Raw genomic sequence first — 27,395 nt, forward strand, 5'->3', positions numbered from 1 at the left:
TGCGCGCGCTGCATCGATATTCATTTAACATGCTTTTGCAGCGAACAGGCATGTGGACACACGTGTTGACAGAGAGAAGACAAAAGGTGATGCCCTCTCTCTCTCTCTCTCTCTCTCTGCTGAAGTATAGTTACAGCAGGGCAAATAAAGAAAGTGAAAGGGCTTGCTTTATGTCTGATAAGGTAGTCTCTCTCCTTTCAGCTCTCCATTGTGGTGCATTCGGTGAAGGCAAACAGCTCGCTCCTGGCAAGGTCAAAAACAGAACCGGCTTTCGGTGACAAAAGCAGCAGAAGTGCTTCAAACTGGAATGAACCAGCTGCTGCGAAAGATCACGAAGGAAAAAAGCCCTTGAAAAAGAAAAAAAAGAAAATGTTGCTCCCCCCCCCCTCCGTCTCTCCGTTCAGTCTATCTGGAGCTCTATCTCTGTTCCTTTCTTTGTGCCTATAGAGACACACAGAGCGGGCCTGTCCTCGGGACAGATGGCGTGCTCTCTGCAGGGCTGCTGCGAGCGCCAGTGCACGTTAGGAAGGCCTGATGAAAGTTCATTTGTTTTATGTACTTTCCTACGGGATCTATTAACTCAATGCCTGCAAAAACAGATCCTTTCAAAGCGGTTCTGAACCGTTCATTCTGTGAAGTCCCTCTCCACTCATTCCTCTTCAATAGGAGCTATTATGCTTCCTTTTATATGTTATATTGTTGTTTTGTGCATGTAGAAAGTCTCCAGAGCTGCAAAGCCTAAAATCTGTAAAACATTGTCTTTTTCTTCATTAAAAAAGTGTTGAGTCAACAAGTAACATGTTTAATACCTGCCCAGCTGCTAATTTGCTGAGGCATACGTTTGGTTAGTGGTCACCATGTAGAGAAGATGCTGTTTTCTACCTTCTGAAGGGAAACATCCTTTCTATGAAGTTCCAAAGGAAGTTGAGAAGATCAAGTGGCTAAAAATATTATTTTTAATCACTGTTTGGCTCCTGTTATCCGGTTATTGTAAGGTGGTGTGACATTTCTGAAAAACACACAAAGCCTGCTGATCAATCAGAGCACACTGGGCTTTTTGGAAGGGAGGGGCAGGAGTGTTTTGTGGAAGAGCTGCATTAAAAAGCATGTAAACACAGTAGTAACCTGAACCGATCACCAGAAAGGAGCAGAACGGCTCCTCTTTAAGTGTGATTCGGACCTGATGTAACAGGAAGCCTTCAGCACACATGCTGACACATAAACATGACTCATCGTTTGGCATAAATCCTGAAATCGGCTCAAATATTTGAAGTGAGTAATGTTGCAGATGAGTTTCGCGTGGGTGAGATGATGAACTTGAAGAGAAGCTATGGCCCACAATGCTCAGGGGTTGTGGTGAAGGAGGAGCCTATAGATGAATTTATAATTTGGCAGATGCGTTTTGAGATTGAGATTTTGAGATTGGCTTCTAGGAAAGAAGGAAAAGAACAAACTGGTGAAATGATTTGGTCCGTGGAAAGAGAAGAATTGCTTTAAATTAAACATTTAAGAATGAACAACCGGGCACAGAAAGACAGGAATAGATTCTTCAAAAAAGTGTGTTTCGTTTCATTTAGTAAAAAATAAGGATGAATTAATGTTTGACAAGAAGCAGGGAGATTTGGAGAAGCATGTGTGTTAATGATGAATAAACAGTAGCTCAGTTCTGTTAACTATTGAAGTCATCAGTTAAAAAGGTGCTAAATCACGTGCTTACAGTATATGATATTATTTTTTACATTAAAAAATGTGGATATTATACTTTTACACTTATAAAATCAAATCCCTGCATGTTCAGATCTCTAGTAATGGTTGTTCCATTGTTTCTAGGAATGTGTGGGCTTGCATCAATGCTGCGCTTATGCAGAGATGTGTGTGTGTGTGTGAGAGTGTGTGTGTGTGTTTCTATTATGTCACAGTGATGATGTAGCACTGGCAAGCAAGCGTACGGGGGGCCTCAGTCCAAGCCCCCCCTCCATCCAACGTGCCTGGTCACAGCTAGCTGCCGAGAACCTCTGGATCACAGGGCCTTCTGGATAGTGGGATTAGCTGCTGAGAGGAAACAGCTGAGGCCTGTGTAGCGTCAGCACTTGCTAATCAACGCTCCCACCGCACACACACATACATGCACGTCGCCCCAATCTATGCTCTCCCTCAATAATCCCCACCTCCTTTTTTCAGCCGGGGTCAGACGCCCACAAAGGCCCGGCCCCACAAAAGCCAAAGGGGGCCACGGGGGAGGGGAGGGGTGGGACTGAGGGGACGAGGGGAAGGGGGACAAAGGCACACCGAAGTGCTTGGTCAAAGCTGACAGGGCTGCTGAGTCATCATCGCTGATGTTGGCTCAAACCGATCATTTGCAGTAAAGTTCGATGAGCCGTCACTTTGTGTTTAACGCGTCGGTTTGAGGGAAATGTTTAGAGGCTTCGCTTCCGACTGAGATTCATTCAGAGACTTCAGAAACGTCCACATTCCCTTATGTAACTGCTTTTTTAACATCCAGCTTGACCTTCGTGACATCAACTCCAGCAACATGCGTTGATCTAATTTCGCCGAGCTCATTTGTGCATTCGTTTCTCCAACTAAATCAATGAGTTTAAAACCGCGTTGACGTAGTAAGCAAGTCGATACGCTACGAGTCAAATTGATTGGCTGCTCACGAAGGCAGACCGTTGTTGAACGTTATGAATGGCGTCCTGTGTGGAGAGCAGATAGACCACGTTAAACATTTACTGCAGCCTGCGACACACATTTGTGTAAATACGACTCCAGGTCAATACAAGTCATTATATGCTTGAACAGAGTGTATCAGAGATTCTGAAATATTATAGAGAATTGTTTGTACATTCAGGTCTCATGCTGATACCCCCCTTCATCATTCATCTGCAGCAGGCCAGCGTGTCCTTTCTTCAGCATGCATCTTTCAGCAGGAATCAATAAATCATGTGCTTTGTTATATGGCGGGCTAACTTGACCTGTAGCAATCGACTCGTATCAGGTTTCACTCAGTTTCCTAGAGAGGGGTTGCTGTGTGGCTCGTCCATATTTCTCGAGCTAAAAGCTTAAATATTTTGACACTAGGTCATAATTAGCATCTGATCATAAATGTGTAAGTCTAATAAGATTACAACAGGTAGCTCTGCTTGGTCAGCATTTGAAGAAATGCACTGTAATTTCAACCGTTATACAAGACACATTTGAGGGAAGTGAACATGTAATTTTTTTTTCCTCACCCATAAAACCAAAATGAGCCTGTAATTTAAGGTCAGAGTAAATTATTTGGCACTCAGACTTGAGTTCGTACTCGAGCACTCAAGACTAAAGTGCAGCTTTTCTTCCTGAGTTTGCCCTTCCTCTTCTAACCTGAAACTTCAGTGAATAAAGACCAGTGTGGGCATGTAAGTGTGCAGTTATTACTAATAACAGATATTTCCTATCTGGGGAATGTAAGACTGACACATGCTCTAAAAACAAACTATTTAAAGAGGCAATGTTTTGCTGCTTCTGATGAAAGTAAGACTTATTTGGGCTTTACTGTCATGCAAGGCCAGGTGCACTTCTTGAAACCACCTCTAAGGGCAGTGTTGCACTAGATTTTAGAGGATAATCTGTGTCCGGCAGAGTGACAACCTGTTTGCTTCTAATCTGAAACTGTCATGACCCAAATAAAGATAGATTTAGGTAAAGCAATGGGCAATGATTAATCATTTGCAGCTTCATTTGAAAACTGCTTGAAATCCAGTCAAAGATTGGCGCTTTTTCCACTAATCAAAGTGTATTAAATCATTTAAGGGTGTAGTTTTGAGGTTTGCACTATGATTGTGTTCAGAAATTCATGTCACAGTCCATTGTAATTTAGAACAAAACGTTTATTTGAATCAAAAGGAAGAACTAGACAAAAGGTTAAACCATTCAGAACATAGTATATTCATAGAATATCTACACATCGTCATGATCGACAGACAAAAAAAGAAAAGAAAAAAGGATATAAACAAACATACGAATGGAGAATGAAGAAAATTCAGTGAGTGATATTGCACTTTGTTTCTAAAATGTTTCAGATCCCGTCTCTCAGGTTCTTTATCTCTGAACATTTCAGTTCCTGCCTTTACTAGATCAGGAGTTTAGCTTAGTTTTGACACTGGACTACTCTGCGGCCCAAACAAATGGACTATGGAATTGACCAACCTGAAACAAATATGTAAGCTTATTCGTTACCGTGTAGCTCGAGTCGGTTTCCCTAAGATAAAATCCAAACAAAGAACTGCAAACACATCAGGATTTACTGTGGAAGAAGCTATTTAGTCTGCTATCCCATGTTACCTAAATGTTTCTCAGGATGGGGGAGGGGAGGAGGGGGGTGCTGATCAACAGCTGCTTCATCTCCCCCTCCCGACACCACCAGGCCTGAGGGGGGACCAGACAGGTCAGAGGGACTAACTCAGGACTCAGGAAGGTTGCTTGTTAAACTAGGAAGCAAAACGAAATCAATGCCCAGGAATACATGGAGAGAAAAAAAAAGAAGAAATAGTCAACCTTCATCAGCATCAGAAAAATAACACAATCGAGAGGCCTGTCCAGGATGTCACTTGCTTTTTTTTTCCTCTTCCCTTTTTGTCCTTTTGAATAAACATGGAAAAGGTCTAAAACATACAGACGTGTACAAACATAATAAAAAGGAGAACGAGAGTTAACGTAGACGCTGAAAAATGAAGAGTCACGATCAGGTCTTTTTTTCTGTGTCAAGGCCACTAAGATAAGATCACTTTAATAATCTGTAGTTTGTTGATTACTGTCAGAAGCTGTGTATTTAGTTGCCAGCTGGATCTCGATAAGAGCGTACACACACACACACGCGCACACACACACACACACGACATACAAACTTGTGTCAGCTACGTTTAAAATGTAAACTTTTTAAAAAGTCACTAATCTTTAAAAAAAAAAAATAATAAATCAAATGATGCATTAACGTCCTACACAACACTGCTTTACTGAAATATCCTCTAGTATAACAAGGTTAGTACCTAATAGGTTTTCCTCCAGACCTTCACCAGTGAATGCTAGTTTAAAATTATTATTTTCTTATCAAAAAAAGTGCTGCTTTTCTTCTTTTTTTTTTTCTTGACTATGTCAAACCTCTGTTGCAGCTGGTCTTTTTTGTTGAACGAGTTAGAAAACCAATGTATTACTCGTGTCAACCTACTCCTACTTGTTCTTGCCAGTCTGAACAGAGGTTTAGCAACGTCCCCAGCTTTTCATCAGCGCTGGGTTTTGCTCCTTTAAAAGCAGAAGCAGTGTCACTGTCCTTTTTCTTCTTCTTCTTCTTCTTTTTTTTAATAGCTAGCATTCTGGCTTCACTGGTCTGGTAAAGTCTAACTGGTGGTTGGATGAACTGGGCAAGTGCAGCAGGACAAAAAGGGAATGTGATAAATCTCAGAAAGCTGCCTTGCTTCTCTCTCGTTTTGGTAGTTTAAAAAAAAAAAAAAAAGTCATTATTTTTAACAGTGCAATTTAAAAAAAAAAAAAAAAACTACAACATTTTTTTCTTTTTTTTCCAACCGTTTGGCAAGTGAGACGACCACCTGAGACAGTGCTTTTTTGGGCAGTTATGCAAGCCTGGCTTGCCCTGAGATTGGGAGTAGAGGGGCTGCAGGTAATTAGGGTAAGGCCCTCCACAATGTACCACCCTCTACCATTCACGCACACACCAACACGCAGACTCACACACTTTTCTCCTCGGCTACAAATTCTAGTGGCAAATGCAGATCTGCAACCCTCCTAGTCCGAATCCAGAGCAACCTCAACACAAAAAAGGCTAAGAAGCTATTCTACGATCCGAGCTAAATACAAAAAAAAAAAACTGAATTACAGAGCTAAACTAAAGGAGGAGGGAAGCCACACTTGGATCCAAGCTGAGGAGGCAACATCTTAAAGAACTTCCAGATGGAGATAGTGTGCTGCTTGTCCAGTCTAGTTGTTATAAGTCACTGAGGAAATGTCATATGCAGAAAAGGAAAAAAAAAAAAATCTTAAACAAATTCAGTGCATTGTTCTTGTCCTTGACAATCTCTTCTTCAAAAAAATCAAATCCTGTTCTCAGAGTTGCTCAAAGTTATGTAGATGAAAGTCTTCAAAGTTAAGCCTGCAGTCTCATATTTTAGTCTGGCGCGTTGCAAGGCTGGAACCAAACTATTAGTGATTCTTTTTTTTTTTTTTTTTTCTCTCATTCTCATTAAACGGAGCCACACAACTCAAGTAAAGTAAATAAAATGTGCAAAACAAAAATCCAAAATGAGGCAGGACGACCTAGTCTTTGCTCTGTTGTTGACTGCTGAACGCTCTCATTCATACAAAACGATGGTGGTTCGAACGTCGTTGTTGTTGTTGTTGTTGTTATGTTAGTCTCTTCTTTAGGTGATTCAGCTGAAGTCGGGACACGAGTAGTCCTGCCCTTTGTGTGAGGAGCCATGTCCGTATGTGCCATGAGTACAGAAGAATCAAGGGTTCAAGAGGAGCTTGGTAGGCGGAGCCTCGCTGATCCTTCGTCATTGTCTATACTATCACCAGGGCTCTCGCTACCAGCGGGGTCTTCGTACAGACTGAATATGTGTTGGTCTGTATACATCCCGCCCTCAGCAGGCAGACACAGGAAGAAAAGCCATGCCCCAAACTAGTGGCTCCTGTTTCTCTCGCTGAGGGAAGGCAGGAACAGAACGGTCCAACCCAACTCAACGGTGGGTTGTTTGTCCAAGTCTTTTCTCTGTCGGTTGGATACTTTTTTTTATTTTTCTCTCGATGTCAACAGCGTTATGAGGAACGGTGTTGTTGTTGGAGAAAAAATAAACAGAGCTGAGCCTTGCAAGCAGGTTTTCTTTAGAAATCCCCGAGTCGGTCAGGGGAGTTTTTAGGAACACCCTTCAGCGTGATGGACAGGTGTCGAGCCGGTGCTCCTCCGTACGTCTGGCGTGATCTGGGTTGGGATCGATCTGGAGAGGAGAGGAGAAAAAGTGGGGTTTATTTATTGAAACAGGATTTAATGCATTGTGATATAAATGGGGCGAATAGGTTGCTCGGTGATGCTTACCACGGAGTACAGAGGGGGAGGCTGGAAGCGGAACTCGTGAATGTAGGCGAAGAGAGGTCCGTCCAGCTCCTCGCGGGCTGCCGGGACATCCAGGCTGCTCTGCCTCTGCTCTTCTGTCACAATTTCTGCATAGCTTGGAGGAGCTGCAGGGGAAGAGCGAGGCCACGCGTTAGCATTCTCGAAGGAAAGTACGCTCAAGTTAGAAATCCGAGTCATGACCTTGAGATGTCCAACCTACCCTCAGGCCTCTCAGGCAGACCCATGCCCAGCCAGCTCATGCTGCACTGGCTGCTGACGCTGGAGGTACGGGAGCCAAAGGGGTGGAGGGGAATTGTTCCGATGACCAGGGGCAGGTTCAGGGACAGGTTGATCGCCCCGGGTATGTCCACGTAAACCTGAGCACAGACACGAGGACACCACAGCAGGTTAGAATATGAAAGTCTTCTCCAGGCATCATAAATGTGCTGCGATGTAATCAATATAGTGCAGAGCATTCTGCATGAAATGCAGTGGAAGATGAAAAACAAATGGTTTTGCAGTCGTTCCACAATATGTGGGTCAATGACATGAGTTTGGTTGCTTATGCAAGGTTGAGGCTGCACCTGGTGGCTGCCGGTTCTCAAGGTAAAGAGGCTCTAAGCACCCTCAAGGCAGGTGTTACCTAAGATAGCCCGGGCTAATGCTCTTAGTAGCATGTGGAGATAACACCTGGTGAAATCCAAGGCCCAGATTTGGCAATGCCCGCTGAGTCAGCCAGGTTCTCTACCAGGAGAGAGTTGTTGGCTTACTAGGAAATATTGATCCTGTCCTGATAACGTGCTGAGTGATGGTGATATCAAGGACGAGAGGAGGCAGTAATGAGGGCATAAACACCTATTTGTCTATGCCAATGATCTCTGGATAGGCGCAATGTGGCAAACAAAACGAAAAAAAGTCAGTTACTGTACACACCATGAGGGAGTACTCCACTCTGATGATGCCGCAGTCCAGGATGGAGGGTGAGACGGGCGGGATCTTCAGCATCTTGCCGCTCCAGGTCTCCGTTTTGCCGGAGGACAGTGACTCTCCCCGCAGGTTGGCCACCAGCTGCTTGACCTCCTTCATCTTCCCTTTGGCATAGAAGGTCTGGGTCTGGTAGATGGCTGCCTTTGGCACCACCATGCGGGAGGAGCAGTTCTCAATCTCGGCAAAGATCTGGATCGACTCTCCTGCGGAGTCAGTGAAGGGGTCGGTGAGGTTAATTGACATTTCTCTCCAGTTTTATAAACAGTAATCATGTTTTTTTTATCCAGTGTGTCCATACTAACTAATGCAGTGATACTGCCATTAACCTGGTTGATACGTGGCTAATAAGGTTATCAGTTGCACCATAAATCATTTACTTATTCTCACCTGGGGTGTATCCCTTCCTTTCAATTTTGGCACTTAGGGAAATAGGACCTGAGGTGCAGAACCAACAACAAAGCGTCTTGTCTTTCGTGCCGGCCTGTGGTGACTGAAAAAGAAAAAAACGAGCATTAGCAAAAATCCAGAGGTGTTTTCCTCAAATTCCCCACCACAACCATTGAAAACGTGCTTACAGGCTACTCCTCTTTACAGTAAACGTCCTCTTGAAATAGAACTTACCAGCAATAATGGAGTGTTGATGTCAATGTGCTCAAAGACTGTAAATTCCTTCTTGGTCTTCATGGGCAGGAGCCACGGCCTGTGGAGTTCTGCCTTCACCCAGTAGCGCACGCTGCCATGTTTCCCTTCGAAAGAGGTAGCCAGAGGTCTGCAGGGAAAGCAGGAAAGTAGGAAAAAGAAGAGAAGGGGGATTACATTCACCGTCATAAATCTCACTACGATTGATTAATGAGATTTGATCTGTGACACTTACGTCTGTGGAAGCTCGAGGCTGAATGCATACTCATGTCTTCCTGAATGGATAGTGGTGAGTCCTTCCTCCGAGTTGTCATCGTCTGAAAGACAAGGAGGACAATATTCCAAACACATGTATACCATACCTGGGTAAAATGTTCTACGAGGGCATCTGCAAGTCATACCAAAAAACACAGGGTGGGGGAGACAAAAGAGAATAAACGGATTTTACTATCATATCGGTGAAGATAAATTAATGTATTGAGAGATGAGCAGCAGACTAATATTGAGAGCACACCAAAAGAAGTGCCAGAAACTGAGCCTGCAAGGTTGTGCTTCTGTGTGAACAAAGACCTATAGAGATCCCACGATGGAGAATACATATAAGCTATTATGGGGGGGGGACTGGGCTTCTATGGGGGGCAACAATAAAACATAATCACTAGATAAATCTCCCACTAACAAGGACCCCATTAGTTCTCCATTCAACAAATCAAGAGAGTGGCAGAGGGAGGAGAAGACATATCTTCGCATCGTGAATTCGCTCATAAAATGTAGTAAATTAATATTATTTTTAATTAAACAACGTTTGAAGAGCTGGGTCTGGGTGTGCTTGCGCCAGCTCAGCAGTCTCTCCTCCCCGAGCAGCCAGCAGCAGCAGCAGCAGCAGCCGTGTGGTAAACAAGTGCGGAGCTGTCAGTCAAGCCGGCAGACTCCAGCAGGAGGAGACCGGCCTAAACCGGTGTGAGCAGCTTCCCGTAGCCGCTCTGCTCTCATTACGCATTCACTGTGCGACGCCGCAGTCACCGACGAGCCGGTCCAGACCAGCAGCTACGGCGGCTTTCTGTCTGTGTCCGCCTCGGCGTCGCAGGAAACGTCTCACGGATACATTGTATCAAAAATGGAGCTTTTAGTGGAAGTGTCTTTGTTGAAGATGGAACGCTTGTTTGCTACAATGTAACCTCCCCTCCTCCACTACTCAGCCAGTCTGATAGAAACTATCTGCTGCAGGCTACGATGTGCCTTAAAATGCCCTATGACGACGAACCTAAAACCCCAGTTCACCCTCTCATCCACTTCTGCTGCAGTTGACCGGAAAACATTTGTCCATTCGACAATAACAAGACGTTGCAGATGGACGAAAACACATTAAAAAGGGCAGCAACACATGCACACAGCTGGTGCTTTCTACTGTTTTAAGATAAATCACCCATTCTGCGGATAAAGTGATGCCTGAAGCACAAAGATGCTGATAATATATATGCTATATTCCAGCAAAACACACATATATACACATACAACATGTATGTATATATTTAAGTATCAGCTGTGAAGCTCTAATGCAGATTTATATATATATTTTAAATCAAACCATACTGCACTTCTGTGTTCATCCTATTCTGCAGGTGTTTCCTTAATTAAAAAGTTGCAGAATTTTCTGTCACTCTCTGCAAGAGGGTGATGTCATTGGCCACACACGAGCACCTCGGCCAATGAGAGGCGAGCGAGCGCTTGGCTCCGCCCCCTCTCGGTCCAGTTTTCCGAACAGGATTGAACCGCTTTGAACAATAGGGTGGAAACTTAAGAAAAGCTACAAAGAAACGGCAAAATACGACGCGTTTCTGCGTCGAAAATGTCCAGCAAAGCTGCAAATGCGTCGCCGAGAGGTATCGCCATGAGACACGCGTCTCAAAAACGACCACAACCCTCGATTTTCACTCGTAATGCTGTGAAAAATAAGGATGCCCGAGCTGCTGTCATTCATTCTGACACCTTGACACAAACAAGTAACGATGGAGCTCATCGCAGCCAATGTCACGAAGCTCGTTTATACCATTAAAAACCACATTCAAGAGGCCACAGCATGAAAGAGAACCAATTTGACTATTTCTATTATTATGTTATTGATCTGTTATTGACACATCCTCCAGTGAACCTGACCCCCAGCCAGCACAAAGAGCATCTCACACTCAGTTTCTCTAACATAACTTCTGCCATCAAAAATCACACGTCCTTACCTCTCTCGTGCCCAATTAAGATATCTTTGTGATTGAGATATTCCACTTCCTCCGTGTAGTTTTGCGTGTAGGCAGTGTTGGATCCGGCGTTCCTCGACTCAGTCCAACGAACTTTAGCCAATCCTTTCGCGTGGATCTTGAGAGATTTCACGCGGATTTCTCCGGTGACTTCGATGACCACCCTCCCTGAGACGCAGTCCCCGCTGGAGAAGACGGGGACGTTGCTGTCATTGAGACAGTCATAGCTCACTGTGAAGCTCTTCACCTTTCCTAGCACCATGGTGGAAAGAGGACTACAGAGACCTTGAAATTAAAAAAAAAAAAAGTCTGTGAAAAAATAATTTCATAAGAAAAAAAAGGTGGGGAGGTGGGGGTGGGGGGGAGATGCAGTCTTTAGACACTGATCGGTATCTCTGCCCTGCAAAAAGCAGAAGGCACGATCAGTGGTTTCTGTGCGAGCAGTTCATTGAGATGTGTGATGGCTGAATAACAGCAAAGGATGCTGTTATCGTCCGCCTCTCTGCTAGTCGGTCTCCAGTCAAAGACAAGGAAACCCCCGTAGCTCGGCTCACTTTAAGCGACGGGCTGTGTGAAAAACAACCTTGGGCGCATGCGCAGGGCTTCGCTGCCCCCTCCTTCCGCCCGCTGGAACGAGGCAGAGAGAGAGAGAGAGAGAGAGAGAGAGAGAGAGAGAGAGAGAGAGAGAGAGAGAGAGAGAGAGAGAGAGAGAGAGAGAAGTGTGTCCCTGAGCCAAAGAAAACGGTCACCACCACAGTAGTTTTGTAGGTGAGACGTCGTTATATTTAAACTAAACCACCAAAGTCTCATCTTTTTATTCAGGGATTGACATAAGTAATATATTCGCTGACTAAAATATGAAATACAAATTTTCTCTTTATGTAGATTATATGAAAAACCTTATATATACAGAATCTGTATAGACCTATAGCTTCCAGCCTTATGTCTATAGTGCCCAGACATTCATCTGTAATATAACCCACCCACATATATGGACTCGTCTCACATGAACCCAAGCTACAGCCTGCACACTCATCCATGTGCAATCAAGAGAAAACAACAGAGCTGGGATTGTGCATGGAGCCTGCAGCACAAACCCAGTTTTTTTCTGGATAAAATGCAGATTTAAGAGGAAGAGAAAGAGGAAGGGACAACACTTTCCTGCCCATTCACCGAGCCTATATTGTTTTTGTCCCGAAATTCAAATGATACATGCACATATGGCGTTGGGATTTCTCATTGTGTTGAACTCACAGTTTGGAGGAAAAACAACTCTGGGGCTCAAAACGCCCTCTGGTGGACAATAAGGGTTCCTAAAATGAGCCGCAGCATCACCTGTTGCACGGCATTGCAACTCATTGTGCATTGAATAATAAAAAAACACTTTCAATACGTATTCATTGTGATTATTTACAAGGTATGGCTTTCATTGTGTAAGAAAGTTAACGAGCATGACGTTGTGGTAAATAGGTGTGTAATATATGTGGTTTATGGAGGTCAGCGATTATAAAATCTGCAGCAAACTTCACGCTATTGGATGGGATTTGATTAATATTGGATCGATGTATTCACCTAACTACATATTCAATTTACCACAAACATACAAATAATATATATATTTGTATACCACTACGATACAATGAGGCAATAGTGGCTGTGGTCATGCAATAGTCAGCGCAACAACATTTGTGCATCGTGCACGTTTTATTAAAATATATACTGCCCTCTGCCGTCTCCAATTGATCATTACATGTTCACCTTCTTCATTTTAAATGAAACACGAAGACTCTTATTTTGAAAGCGTCACCGGAATCCTTACATCAAGTCCATCGGAGTCGAGTAAACATCACAGAGGAAGACTGTTGGGGAAGTCTGCTGTGATGAAGCTCCAGACAAATCTGCTTTTACGACAGTAAATCACCGAAACCTGACGGTTCGTGAAACGCTGTCATGGATACAGAAGCGTTGGCTTTGATATTCCTGTTCCAAATACTTGGTCCAAGTTTGTGCCACAATGGAACCAGACCCAACATCGTGATGGTGATGAGTGATGCATTTGTAAGTATGACTAAGGTTACACTTTTTGTCACAATAGTAGTAACTTTTGTGTATTGTTGATTAGGCTAAAGTATTATAGACATGCAGGCCAATGAAGATTAAACACCATTAGAGATGCTTTCCTCAGTGAGTTACTTCGTTTTTCGTCTTTCTGCAGGATGGGCGACTGACCTTTGATCCTGGCAGCCAAGTTGTGCAGCTGCCATATGTAAACTACCTCAGGGAGCTTGGTACCACATTCCTCAACGCTTACACAAACTCACCCATCTGCTGCCCCTCAAGAGCAGGTAGGATACCCACCAAACACAAAGATGACAAAGATGTGCTAATCAAGCTGGTAATATGTGTAATAATAAATGCATTTCAAACTCCCCAGCGATGTGGAGCGGTCAGTTTGTTCACCTCACTCAGTCATGGAACAACTATAAGTGCCTCGATGCCAATGCAACGACATGGATGGATTTGCTGGAGGCGAGTGGATACGTTACCAAGGCGATGGGCAAGCTGGACTACACCTCAGGGAGTCACTCGGTCAGGTAGGCAGCCGCTGTCACAGCATCTCAGATTAGATTCACCAACCTTACCTTATCCCTGTTCACCAAACTAACATCGATAATAAGCCCATACAAGTGTTAGTGACTAACTATGACTAATAACATGCTGTGCATGGGCAGATTTTTCTTCACAACAGGATGAATCATCTGTTTTTGGCCGCTTGCCCTCGCATGTTCTTTTCCACTTCCCATTATTTCGTGTCTCAGCCGGGATGCTGTTTGTATTTGTGTTTGTGCAACTTCTGCAGCAATCGAGTTGAGGCCTGGACACGAGACGTTCCGTTCCTGCTGCGCCAAGAGGGCCGGCCTGTTACGCAACTGGTCGGGGACACGTCGACAGTCAAGATCATGAGAAAAGACTGGGACAACACAGAGAAGGCTACACAGTGGATCCACCGGAGAGCTGCATCATCACAGCAGCCCTTCGCTCTTTATCTTGGCCTCAATTTACCTCACCCCTATAAAACTGAATCCCAGGGGCCGACCGCGGGGGGATCCACCTTCCTTACCTCACCCTACTGGCTCCAAAAGGCATGCCGTTGCTTTTCCCATTTTCTTTAACGTTTTCTCTACAATTTTGCAGAATTACAATGTATGTTTTTTTTTTATATATATATAAATCCCAGGTGTCTCCCGAGCTCATCACTGTTCCCAAATGGCTCCCCGTTGCTTCGATGCATCCTGTTGACTTCTACTCCACCTTCACCAAAAACTGCAGTGGAGATTTCTCTGGGGAGGAAGTCAAAAGCATAAGGGCCTTCTATTATGCCATGTGTGCTGAAGCAGACGCCATGCTGGGTCAGTTGACTTAAGTAATTCAGCAGCAAACTTTAAGTTTTTCCCATGTATTTGGACAAAGATTTTATTGAATTAAGTCAAAACTCAAGCAGAAGCTTAAATTCTTACTCCGTTTCCCCAGGCCAGGTGATTTCAGCTCTGAGAGAGACCGGCCTGCTCAACAACACCGTTGTGATCTTCACGGCTGACCACGGAGAACTAGCCATGGAGCACCGACAGTTCTACAAGATGTCAATGTTTGAAGGCAGCTCCCATGTTCCCCTGGTGATCACCGGGCCGGGGCTGATGTCTGGCCTGCAGGTCGACCAGCTTGTGTCCTTGGTTGATCTCTATCCCACTGTGCTGGGTAAGGAAGTAAACAACATAGGATTAAAACATGTAATAAAGATGTATAAGTCATTATAATGTCAGTTGAAAGGTAGAATAACCGTGTTTTGTCTGCGAAAGCAACAGAATAAAAGCACTATTTGGATTGTTGTATTTTAACTTGATATAATGTGTATCTTGCAGACATTGCCGGTATTCCAGCAGGAGGTATTCTCAGTGGCTACTCGCTCCTTCCCCTGCTGTCCAAGGCCAACGCCGTTTCCAAGAAGCAACATCCAGACTGGGTTCTGAGTGAATATCACGGCTGTAATGTCAACGCCTCTACGTACATGCTGAGAAGTGGCCGGTGGAAATATATTGCCTATGCAGATGGCCTGAGTGTCCCCCCACAGCTTTTTGGTGAGTTCCAAAGCTTCATGAAAAGGATAAACTAAAATTAATTATCATTATAATGACCCTTTGATTTTTCTTCACCTTCTGTTTTTGCAGACATAACGCTGGACAAGGAAGAACTTCATAATGTAGTTCTCAAACTCCCAGATGTGCAGGCGCGTCTGGACAAGCTGTTGCATAGTATTGTAGACTATCCAAAAGTCTCTACAAATGTCCATGACTACAATAAAAATGCATTTGGTGCCTGGCGCAATAGTTTGGGGAGAAACTACAGTCAGGTCATTGCTAATCTCAGGTGGTACGTGGATTGGCAAAAAGATGCATCAGTCAATGAGAGAGCTATTGACAAGTGGCTCCATGACTCTTTGTGATCTTGTTTTATTGTCATACGGATGTTGAACTTTAAGGTGTGTTTTTTTTAATGAGCTGGACTCGGACTGTGATTAAACATAGACTCCCACATATTTGGCAATGAGAGAGTCGTTGATGGGCCGTTCTCTTAATGATATTAGTTGTTGGATAATCATTTTCAGTGCCTAAATTTCGACTTTATATGTCAAATAACATAATTATTAACTATATTAAGTCAATTTTGTTATGAAAGTATTTTCATTACCGATATAAATTAATATTTTGTTCACTTTTGTGTTGTGTTTTAAATTTTTGCTTCCATCTGCACACACACTATCGGACCGAACTGCGAGTCACTTTATTTTGAAAATCCAAAAGAGGCGTGGCTACTTCTCTTTCACTTCCGTGTCATCAACAGAAGCAGCACAGTGCAAGTTGTCAACGTAAACAGTAGGTGTCCCCAACATTTGTTTGCATTTGTATTAGCTGCGTGGGTAAAATCTCAACCAGGTGGTTAAACAACGTTAACCTGTTAGATTTCAATGACGGTTTGAAACCGGAATTCATACTTTAACAGTTTGGAGGCTCTGACAAGCTAATGCTACATTGCATTTAGCTAGCCAACACTGCTAACAGTTAATATAAAGTCTAGCTGCTCTTTTTTTGTGAGGAATCACCGCTAATCGGTAACCATAACAAATAGTTGTAGTCAACTGTGTGTCATATTAATAGTGTTAATAAGCTCATAACTTATTCCTGTATGTTTCAATTTCATCGATCCATAACGTGACAACTGTTTATTGATTTGTTTTGTGTTTGTTTCACTCAGAATATTACAAGATGTCCACTAAAGAAGTGAAAACAGCCTTGAAAAGTGCCAGAGAGGCCATAAAAAACAAAGAGTTCAAAGAGGCTCTGAAACACTGCAAGGTAACATCTCAGATTTACAGTTAAAGTGAGGTATTTATGTGATTTATGTGATCTAGCTGACTTTGCTGTTTCCCGTGTGGTTTCAGGCTGTTTTGAAACTCGAGAAGAACAATTATAATGCGTGGGTATTCATCGGCTTGGCAGCCAGTGAACTCGAGCAGCCAGATCAGGCGCAGACCGCCTATAAAAAGGCTGTGGAGCTGGAGCCTGAGCAGCTGCTGGCATGGCAGGTAAGACGGGGAAAACCTGGTACTTCCAGGCTTTAAACGTCTTGTAGCAATTACACGCTGCATGTTCTCTATTAATCCACTGTATCACTTAATTAGACAAAGTAATTTCCCCCTGGATGTCACTGTCTCATTGTGATATTGCATTTTTACCACCTCTCCCCCTGGATGCTGTAATTATGATTATTTTTTTAAGGGTTTGGCAAATCTTTATGAGAAGACTGATCAGTGGGATTTCCAAATCGAGCTACCAAACATCTACCAGAAGCTTGTCGAACTGTATGCAAGGTAATATATAGAAACTTCTTAAAACTGGAGTTTGCTCGAACATACTATCGTTTTGTTTAATTTAACATATAGAATCTTTGATGTTATTGATTCTCATTATGTTCTCCGTTAACAGCTCTGACAAAAATAAATGTTATGAGATGATCAACAAGCTGTCGGATATCTATCAATCGGAAAAAGAATATTTAAAGGTATGTCAATAACAAAAAAACAGATTTTTTTTGTTAATTTCACATGTTTTAAATGCATTTTGGTTGTTCGCACATAGTTGGCACAGGTTTGGCGACAGCTCCTTCAGGTGAAGGAGGAAGAGGCTGTGGACAAGAAGGAGTTACTGCAGCTGTGGCAACAGATGACTCAACTCCTCTCAGACTGCCTTAATGAGGAAGTGCGGGACGATGAAACCCAACAGCATGTAAGATTTCTCAAAATGTGGACTTAAACTCAGCAATATGTGTGTTTAAGAGTCTATCGCCTCCAATCTACAAGCCCTAAAGGGTTAGATCATATCTTCATGCTGATTTTAGTGCACATTTCTATGCTAATCTGCCTTTCTGTAACTGTTTTGTTTGTCTTCATCAGTTAATCACAGCATTTGAGAAGGCCATGGATCTCATGGATCCAGTACCAGGAGAGGAACACAAGAAGGTCTCAGCTGATTATGTCAAGTGTCTTTCTAAAGTAAGTGCACCTCATTTGATGTCTGCGTCACCACTAGAGAAATTCAAGGACAATTAGAGCGTTTTCATGTTCATCAAAAACAGGCCGCCTCATACTTGACCCTGTACAGTTACGTCCTTAATTGGAGGCTCATTGTGAATCTTCCTTTACTGTAGCTGCCACAAGAAGAAGACAAAATGAAAGAGGCGTGTGAGTCTATGCGGTCCCTCTACCCAAACCAGACGTATCCTCTTGAAGTACTTTGTTCTCACTACCTCAAAACGGGTAACATACCGTGGTCTCGATCACAAAATGCAATGATTTATTTACAGATGTTATATGATAATAAAGTCATTTTTAAGCATTGAGTGTAATCTCAGTCTCACTTTTAGTACGTGTTATGTTTTTATTTAAAGGTGCTCAGGATGCGGACGCAGTCAGCTGTTTCTCCCGGCTCCTGGAACTGGCCCCTAACAGCGGGTTAGGTCACTTGGGTCAAGGGACCAAAGCACTGCAAGAAGGGAGGTTTAAAGATGCCATTAAGGACCTTGCACAAGGTTAGTTTGTGCATCAACAAGGAATGCATTCTGTTCTTCATGTAAAACGCATTTGAACACTTAATAGTAATTTACAACTGTTGTGCTAAATACACACAATATGTCTCTTCTGTTTCATTAGGTTTGACAAAAATAAGCTCCAGTACAGGATGGTGCAGTCTGGCTGAAGCTCAGTTTAAAGTGCTTAGATACTCAGACAGTGCCATGTCATGCTCTGAAGGTATGTTTAGTCTGTTGTACCGCTACAGTATCCAGGTGTGATCACTGATCCAAGAATGCGTCCAATCAGACGTCATCAAGTTTAAGGATGTTTCCTGTCATCTACAAAGGGCATCTATGTCTAGTCTCTGAAGTAGAGGGTGAACTTCACTGTGTCTGCTTCTGTTCAGGTCTGACGGTGTGTGGATCCGGAGACAAGGAGCTGAGGGTCAAACTGCTGAGGCTGAAGTTAGAGGCTTTAGTCAGGAGTAGAGGAGACCAGGCTGCAGACCAGGCTTTGGAGACGTTCTCACAGGTAATTAGTTAGTGGTGTGAAAATATTGAAATCAATTTTGAAAAGTAAAGTAATGCAATACTAATATATGTATATAAATAATAATAATTGATTCTCAAAACCATTATTGACTTTTAGTTTATAGTTTACATCCAATATTATAGTCTATAAAGTATTTTATTTGCAAGGATAAACACTCTCTTGGTGTAAGTGCCCTCTAATTCAGCAGTTAAATGTGTTTTATGTATTCTAGGTTCAGTCTTTCATGACATAATGTCTGTGTTTGTTGTCTTTCTGTTTTTAGATCCCAGATGCTGAAAAAGATCCAGTTCTCGTCGCCCTTAAAGGTGGTGCATACCTTAACAAGGGACAAGTTGATGAAGCACTCAAGGTCGAAAATCTTTTACCTACTGAATCTACTGTGTTTCTATCAAGACACAATATATCTTGATGTAAATGAAACTACTGTGTCTTCTGTAGGTGTCGTCAGAGCTGGTGACCTCTAACCCTAATCTGGCCCAGGGGTTTGTACTGAGAGGACAGGCACATCTGGCTCAGGGCCAGCACCAGCTGGCAGAGCAAAGGTAAAACTGTGATGTTTTAATCTGTAGCCCTCTATTCTCTTAAATATACAGTTTGGAGCATTTCAGGGGATCTAGAAATGGAAAAAATAATCTTCATAACCATGTTTTCATGTTCATATTATGGATTTGGAGGCACATGTTACAACGGTCTGCAGCCTCCCAGCTAGATGCCACCAAATCCCCAAAATCAATCCATCCATTTGTGTGGTGCAGTTCTCTTTTTTGAGTTGTTCCTCTGGTGTTAAGTTTCCTCAAGGCGGCTAGCCAGAGCCCAGAGTGTGGAGAGTATTATTTCCTGCTGGGACGACTGTACTGGGACATGGGAGAAGAGACCCGTAAAGACCGGAGCAAAGCCCATACCCATTTGCTCAAGGTTGGTACAATTATTATTGACATTTTAAATGTTTTTGCACATTCATTAAACATTTTAATCTCTAAAATATTCTCACAAATAAACTAGAATAGGATTTTTATTGTAGAAGTCACGTGAAGTGCTGAGTAGCATCTTATTTTGAAGGTTTCTTTTGTCCATTTCAGGCTGCAAAGTTCGACCCACACCTTGGTTGTGTGTTCCGCTACCTTGGACATTACTACCGCCAGGTGGCAAACGATCATGGGCGGGCACGAGGCTGCTATAAGAAGGCCTTTGAGATGGACAACGATGATGCAGAGTCTGGAGCTGCCTCGGTGGACCTCAGTATGGAGCAGGACGACATGGTACGACAGACACAATCTCCAAAAAGACATAATGTTTAGAACTGTCATGTGTGGCGTTGACTTCTGTTGTGAACCTCCCTTTTTATTCTCCACTTCCTCTTTCCCAAAATGCCACAGGACACTGCCTTGGCTATACTTCAGTCAGTGATTGAAAAAGCCACTCCAGGCTCAGCGAAATGGGCTTGGATGAGACGGGGGCTTTACTACCTGAAGGTCGGAGAGCATCAACAAGCTGTCGCTGAGTAAGAGTTTCAAATCTCAGACAATTTTATCTTAAGATAGTAGATTAAAAAGAGATGCCATCATCATAAGAATGTGAGCGCTGACCATTATTTCATGTTTATAGTCTGCAGGCAGCTCTGAGAGCGGACCCTGAGGACTGGGTCTGTTGGGAGTGTTTAGGTGAAGCCTACTTGAACCGCCGGAGCTTCACTGCCGCTCTTAAAGCCTTTGGTAAAGCCCATCAGCTTCAGCCTTCCTCCATCTACAGCGTCTACCAGGCTGCTGCTATTAAACAGACCCTGGGCAAGTTCAACGAGGCGGTTGCAGAGTACCTGCAGATCACGGCGCAGCAGGACTATGTGCCTGCTCTTAAAGGTATGTGTTTACCTTTACTTTGGTTTAATGTTAATGCATACCTCTGAGTCATGTCTGAGTATTGGCGTTTAATCATATTGGTATGATCTGGTCTTCAGGTCTTGGGGAGTGCCAGCTGTCTCTGGCAAAGAGTTTAATAGAAGACTGCAGAGACGGGGGAGCCATTGACTTAATTCAGCAAGCCATACAGAACCTCTTCAGGTAAAAATCAAATAAGATTTTATTTTTCATTCATTGCATTGTGGTAGATTTAAAAATGTTCCATCATTTCTGTGCTCTTCAGAGCTGTAGAGATCCGTCCAGACCTGTCCTGTCTGTGGAAGCTGCTGGGGGACGCTTGCACCGCAGTTTCCAAGGTGTCGCCAAAAAGGGCTCATGTTACAATGCCAGCCCCGCTGGCTGGTTCGGACCCCAACACCCAGAGCCAGACTCTGAACCAGGCCCAGACACTCAAAGTGGGTGAGAGGTAAGACAAACGGATCTGCATCTGCATTTCTGTTCTGCCAAATCAGCCATAACCATGACTTAATGCTCTGTTTGTTGTCCCTAGCTACAGTGTTTACTCCTGTTGGCCTAGAGCCTAGAATATGAACACATGTTTTTCTCTGCAGGTGTTATGCCCGTGCTTTGAAGCTGATGTCTGAGGTCTCCAGCCTTTGGAATGACCTAGGACTCAACTATTACCACCAGTCCAGAATGCCGTGCCCTGCAGAGGGAGACCAGAACTCTTCATCTCTGGTCCTAGAGAAGGCCCAACAGGTATTTTGCACAAGCCCAGAGTTTTGTGTTCTTTCCTCCCAGATGTGGTATTTTAAGAGGTTTTTTTTCCATTCTCTTTTCAGTGTTTAAAAAAGGCTATCATGATGGATAGTGGAATCCATAGCTACTGGAATGCCCTGGGAGTCATTTCCATGAGCAAAGGTAATAAAATACTACCTCATTCTTGTAAATAATTATGGTCTGACCCATTGGTGGACAGATTGATTGATTGCAGTATAGATTGTGTCCTCGAGCTTGATTCATTCAAGAACTACAGTCAAAAGGGTGGCTTCAACAATATGTGTTTTTTTTTAATCTTTTTTTTTAAGTTATTACACTAGGTGGGAGAGATGCAATTCTATCTTATGACTTACTTTCTGTTACATCAGGTCTTGAGAACTTCGCTCTGGCTCAACATTGCCTCATCAAGTCCATAGAAGTTGAAGCAAATGTAATGTAATGCACATTTGTTCAGGTGATAAATAGTATTCTCACAAACAAATTCACATGTTCTTATGTGACTTTTTAATATTTTGTTACAGAATGTTGTCGCTTGGACCAACCTTGGTACCCTGTATTTGAAGAAGGATAATATAGAGGTATTAATCAGATGGATAGATAGATGTGTGTATATGTATATAGTTTTTTATCATAGTAGGCTGACATTTTCTGGTCTTATTTTCTTAGCTTGCACACAAGGCCTTCAAGATTGCCCAGTCGCTGGAGCCGCTGTATGTCAACTGCTGGATCGGACAGGTACAAAGACATCATAAGACGATGTTTAACAGTCACTTTAATTGATCGTATAGAGGATCATGTCCAACAGTTAAAGGGCTGTCTAGCATTTAGGGGAGTCTATTGGCAGAATAATATAAATACGGTCCAATATGTTGCACGCATATGTTCTTTTTCACTTAATGAATTTCTGTCTTTGACCCTGTTTATCTGTCTAAATGATAGTTTTGTCCCACCAGGCGCTGATAGCAGAGAGAGTGGGAAGCTACGACACCATGGATCTTTTCAGGCACACCACTGAACTCAGCACACATGTGCGTGACCTCCCAAAACCCCCGAGTTGCTTTCGTTACCTGGAAAATAACAGTTTCATCCACAGTTAAACAGTGTGTATTGTACTTTCCTTTGCTTTATCTCCCTCTCTACATCTCTCCACCACTCGCCTTACCTCTGCAGATGGAGGGAGTGAAAGGTTACGCCCACTGGGTTTGCTCCACCTTGCTGGATAAGAGCAACAGGGACTCTGAACTGTACCGCTACAACATAGTCCAGATGAACGCCATCTCTGCAGCTCAGGTGGCACTGAGCAAGTACACAGGTACGCCATCTATTTCTGTGTTGATGTGCATGCAAAATGCATAAAACCCAAATGTTTTGTGACATGACGTTTGCTTTTCCCCCAAACCCAGAGAGGATCCAGTCTGACCCTGATGCCTTCATTATGCTTGGCTACCTGAATGAGCATCTGCATCTGAAGAGGCAGGCTTTACAGGCTTACAAAAGGTGCTTGAATTACAGACTCTCAAGGTCACAGATGAGGCAGTGTGCCAATGAGAATAATAGAAGTACAATGAGGGACTAAATATTTATTTTGTGCTCATTTGAATTCAAATCACATTTCTAAATCTGTTTTTCCTCAGAGCTGTTGAACTGCTTCAGTCCACGTCCTTGACAGAAGAGCTGGCTTTTGCTCTGAGCGGCTACGGCCGTGCTTTGTGGTAACAACCAGCTTTCCCATTACCGTGTACATGAACCCATCTTTGAGACTACTTACAGGTTACCCCAAACTCCATTCTTTGCCCGCTGTGTGTTTTGCAGCACCTTGGGACAGTCGGAGGAGGCAGTGCGTGTTTATAACTCCACTCCGCTAAAGGAGCTCAGTGATCTGGCCGGGCTGGCTCTGGCCTACTGCAGGATGGGGCTCATTCCAGAGAGCATCAACGGTGAGGCCGGAGCACTGAAATCAGTGATTTACATGTGTTTACATCCCAGAGGGACTAAATTGTGTGTGTGTGTTGTAGCCTATGAACGTGCCTTGGCTGTGGCTTCCACTGAAAAGGAGAAGGCTTACGTCTTGACAGCTCTGGCGCTGCTTCAGCACAGGCAGGGTAACCTCGACTCAGCCAAGACCCTGCTGTTTAAATGGTGAGTCCACAGTGTCCTCAGGACCAAACAGTAGTAATTATACTTGTACAAAAACTTGCTTCAAGCTAAAACGTGTATGTGCTTTCTGCCTCCACAGCTCGATGTTAAAGGAGCCAATCTCGGAGTCTCTGCTGTGTTTATGTGCCCTGGGATTGGTCCACAGTGACGCTACACTTGCTGCTGCTGCCCTGACCGAGCTGCTGAAGCAAGGTCCAGCCTCTGGGAATGTCGTGGAGCAGCGGTGTCTGCTCACCTGCGCCTTGCTCGCCCTGCAGGGCAACTACAGCGCGGTGCAACGGGAGGCTTCCAAAGCTGTACACAGGTGAATTAATCCTTCAGGGAAAAGCTTATGCATCACGTAAAGATTCTACAAACTTATTATTCTGTCTTATTTGCAGCAATCCTGGAAACCCATCTCTATGGGCCCTGCTGTCCAGGCTGGTACCACAATACAACCCTAAGAAGGCAAATGTAAGGCTGCAGACACACACACATGCCAAGCACAAGCACAGGAAATCTATTAATTTTCATACACAATTATCTGAGCAGCCTCCTCCACTGTTTCCTGTTTGAGTGGCAGGGTTCATGGTTGTGTCTGCTGTGTATTCTAGGGTGGATCAATGGCCGGCCATGTAGCCTGTCTCTCCAGCATGACCCAAGGAAAGGTAAGAGTGACTGTATATTGATGTTCTGGTCTTCACTTGCCACGGTTTTTGTATATAAAACTGTGCTTTTTTGTGCCTGCAGAGGGCGTTGTTGTACAGTGGAGTGAACCAGCTGGCTAGTGGGAGGCACTCTGGAGAGGACAAGCACAGGAATGCACTGAAGACGATGCAGAGAGCTGTTCTGCTGTGTCCTGGTACACACACACACACACACACACACACACACACACACACACACAAAAAGGCCTTAAACCGCATCATATGCATCAGATACTGTGAAGTTTTGAAGCTTTATTGCAAAGATAAGCTAATACTGTGAAACTCACCTCTCTTCTTTCAGACGATCCAGCGACATGGGCGGGATTAATGGCTGCCTGTCACACAGAAAACACCTCCTGTTACCTCTCAGGTTCTGCTCCTAGTAGACGGGGTCTGGAGCAAACCCTCATGTCAGTGGTTTCTGAGAAAGGTGTGTGTGCATTGTTTTGTGTGTGGTTTAAGAACTAGTGTGTGTGTGTGTTTGAGTGTGTAACAGACACATTTCTGTATGCCAGTGCATAACGTGGAGGAGATAGAGCGCCCTCTAGCCCAGACTCTAGAAGGCTGGGTACTACAGCAAGCATTGACTGGTCTCAGGTTGGCGGGGCAGCTGGAGCAGGCAGAAGCCCTCTGCTCACAGGTGGCGTATAAACACACACACTGCCTGTATTATTAGCTGATTTACTTCATAGTAGAACAGCTTGTTCTTCATTCTCTGTTTTGTCCCAGGTGCTGAATGTGTCTCCAGAGCACCCAGCAGTGATGCTGTCACTGAGACAGGTGCAGTGTCAGCGCCTCCTTGTGAACAGTGGTGGTACTGCCCTCCCCACCTCGGTGCTGGAGCAACTAAACAACACAGTGATGATGAACCCCACCAACCTTGGGGCGTGGCACGTAAGTGGATTTAATATTAATATAATAATAATATATGGTTTAATATTTGCTGTTATAAGAATATACCAAAGAAAGGTAGTTATATCTTATTACTAGCTGACCTTACTAGCATTTTGTACACGTAGTTTTATATTTGCTTCAATTTAAGTGGCAGTGGATTCTTTTTCAATGATTATCAGTTCAGATTATCGGTTAACTTCTGTACCCTTCCTCTTCTTTCATCTCTCATATTCCCTCTTCCACCCATCCCTCTGTTAATCTCACATTCTCACCTCTACTCCCACTCATTCTTGATATCCAATCACTGTCCTGTTCTCCATCTCCCAGTGGCTGGCTGAGGTGTATAGTAGCCAAGGCCTGCTGGTCCAGGCCTTCATGGCTTACAGGCAGAGTCTGCAGCTAGCCTCACAGCTCGGCCTGCACAGCAGCCAGGTAGCCAGCCTGCTGCGACTGGCCCTGCTGGCCCTCGGACGCTGTATGGTGAGTTCCTGCATAGGATGGAACATGAATATAGATAATATGTAGCTCTTATCGTACAAGTATCGTCGTAAAATAATGGTATTGCAAAATTAGCACTATGTGAGGATGATAGCAGTTTTTGTCCCAGGAGAAATCTTTTACCAGCACAGGCTCGTATTGTTTTAGAATAATATCAAGAAGACTTGCATATTACAGTGCAAAAACAAGCCCAGAGGCAGCCCCTGTCGATATCCCTGTCAGTGGGCAGAAACGAGGTTGGGGAGATGAAAGACGGGTGAATATCAAGCAGAATTATAGGATCAGCAGTCAAGGCCAAGTGGAAATACAAACAAGACAAGCAGCTGCCTTTGTGATTTATCTGAAGTTGATGGGGGTTTTTTAGTTCACTGCTCAAAGGACATCAATTCTCAAAGTTAAATACTGCTCCTCTGAGAGCAGGTACGTGCACAGCAGGGAGGATGCACAGTGTTAGCATAATACACATGGCACGAATAAAAAACATAACCTTGTGTTTGCTTCTCGTTGGTAGTTTCATTCTGAACTATGTTTGATCTGACCTCTCAGGCGGGTGTCCCAGGAAATGACTGGACAGACATGATAGTGGAAGCCAACACTGAAGTCCTGAAGCTGGGTTCATCTCCTATGGCGCTCCTTTTCCAGGCCCTGCTCCAGTATGTGACCAAGATGGCTGCTAGGTCAGTGTTTTATCACTGTGTTCTGTTTCCACTGCAGCAGGTAGTATGTTATGCACAGATATGGGATTGATTTTATATAATAACACATGCAAGAATTCTCTTTGAAATGGCTTTTTCCTGTTCAAGATGATATGAGATGATACAGAAGCTCTCAAGATCTGTAGACGAGTCCTGCTGTGAACTGGGTCACGATGATTTTAAAAACATGCAAAGTTTGGGAAACACTGATCTAAACTTACAGCCTTTTCCCACCCTGATTTAATAGCCTTCTGTCATTACCTCACAGACCTGCCAGGTTCTTACATTACAAAGCTGAATGCATCAGAAAGGAGAACTAGTGTGTCAATCACAGACTGGCTAATTTCCTTGAGAGAGCCTGCAGGAACTCCCCTGTGCCAAGCACATCCACCATATCAAAGGCCCTTTCATGCCAGACACCAGTTTCATTTTATCAAATATGAAACAGAGAGAACTCTAAATGATTCCGAAAGAGGGCTTTGAATGCAGATCAGCATAAATGTGCCAGCTCAGCACAGCGAGACAACAAATCCAGATCAGCAGCCGTCCCATATCACGTGTTTTCAAATTTAGCATAAGTGTCATTTTACGTCAACACAAGCAGCAGAATTCAGATTAACATCCTCCTAAATGTTGGCCTGGGCGTATGAGATATATATCCAGACAATAACGAGACTCATGTTATACCTTTTGCCTATCTCTGCGTGTGTCTTCTGCAGGGAAACGAGGCGTTTGTTGGAGAGGCTGGCGTACGCTCAAGACTTCCCAGTGACAGTGGTGCAAGTGGCCAGCTGGTACCTCCTCAGACACTTGCACGCCAAAAACGACCAGGAGCTAATCAATGTGAGCACATAGCACAATCATTTTCTTTGTAAAAAATATATATAAATTGGTTGTTTTCTTTCCCCACAACTTTGTTATTGAACATATTTTCTCGTCTTTTTTTTTTGTTTGCAGGTCCTTTTGCAGCATGCCAAAATGAATGGAGACAAAAGACTGCTGGAGTTTCATTCACTGCTTGCCTCTTCTTCATCCTGAAGTTTGCAAGTCTACAAATGCATCACTATGAAATCATGCAGCTTAGCGAGTTTATCCAAAGGCTCAAATAATTGCTTTAGACTTTTCTGGGTCTCTTTACTAAAAAGGAACTCATATCAAACTGGAAATA

At 43.7% G+C, this 27,395-nt stretch overlaps 3 protein-coding genes across 3 annotated transcripts; 2 read left to right on the forward strand and 1 right to left on the reverse strand.

The window, feature by feature from the left end:
- Positions 1-6,079: 6,079 nt before the first annotated feature.
- Positions 6,080-11,283, reverse strand: arrdc3a (arrestin domain containing 3a). Its single transcript, XM_084025766.1, has 8 exons — positions 10,966-11,283; positions 8,967-9,048; positions 8,714-8,861; positions 8,480-8,582; positions 8,039-8,295; positions 7,326-7,482; positions 7,088-7,230; positions 6,080-6,989 (listed from the first exon to the last, which is right to left on the reverse strand). The coding sequence occupies exons 1-8, from the start codon at positions 11,243-11,245 to the stop codon at positions 6,921-6,923; spliced, it is 1,239 nt and encodes a 412-aa protein (XP_083881892.1). The 5' UTR covers positions 11,246-11,283; the 3' UTR covers positions 6,080-6,920.
- Positions 11,284-12,806: 1,523 nt separating this feature from the next.
- arsk (arylsulfatase family, member K) lies at positions 12,807-15,753 on the forward strand. The gene is made up of 8 exons (XM_084025185.1): positions 12,807-13,041; positions 13,199-13,328; positions 13,418-13,577; positions 13,844-14,126; positions 14,222-14,393; positions 14,515-14,739; positions 14,904-15,119; positions 15,210-15,753. Exons 1-8 carry the CDS (start codon positions 12,934-12,936, stop codon positions 15,482-15,484), a joined length of 1,569 nt encoding a protein of 522 aa, XP_083881311.1. The 5' UTR covers positions 12,807-12,933; the 3' UTR covers positions 15,485-15,753.
- A 126-nt stretch (positions 15,754-15,879) lies between these two features.
- On the forward strand, positions 15,880-27,391 carry skic3 (SKI3 subunit of superkiller complex). The gene is made up of 41 exons (XM_084025134.1): positions 15,880-15,914; positions 16,294-16,394; positions 16,481-16,624; positions 16,818-16,909; positions 17,025-17,100; positions 17,178-17,324; positions 17,492-17,590; positions 17,746-17,854; positions 17,986-18,126; positions 18,248-18,346; positions 18,516-18,640; positions 18,924-19,010; positions 19,100-19,203; positions 19,450-19,576; positions 19,741-19,920; positions 20,038-20,162; positions 20,267-20,517; positions 20,616-20,718; positions 20,801-20,983; positions 21,129-21,276; positions 21,360-21,438; positions 21,666-21,727; positions 21,819-21,875; positions 21,964-22,032; positions 22,251-22,325; positions 22,468-22,609; positions 22,701-22,794; positions 22,932-23,009; positions 23,110-23,234; positions 23,313-23,436; positions 23,534-23,758; positions 23,835-23,907; positions 24,048-24,101; positions 24,184-24,295; positions 24,442-24,570; positions 24,656-24,780; positions 24,870-25,034; positions 25,362-25,514; positions 26,079-26,209; positions 26,947-27,070; positions 27,185-27,391. The coding sequence occupies exons 2-41, from the start codon at positions 16,305-16,307 to the stop codon at positions 27,263-27,265; spliced, it is 4,707 nt and encodes a 1,568-aa protein (XP_083881260.1). The 5' UTR covers positions 15,880-15,914; positions 16,294-16,304; the 3' UTR covers positions 27,266-27,391.
- Positions 27,392-27,395: the final 4 nt, after the last annotated feature.

Source organism: Eutrigla gurnardus (genome assembly GCF_963514095.1).
Source record: "Eutrigla gurnardus genome assembly, chromosome: 13".
Classification (NCBI taxonomy): Eukaryota; Metazoa; Chordata; class Actinopteri; order Perciformes; family Triglidae; genus Eutrigla; species Eutrigla gurnardus.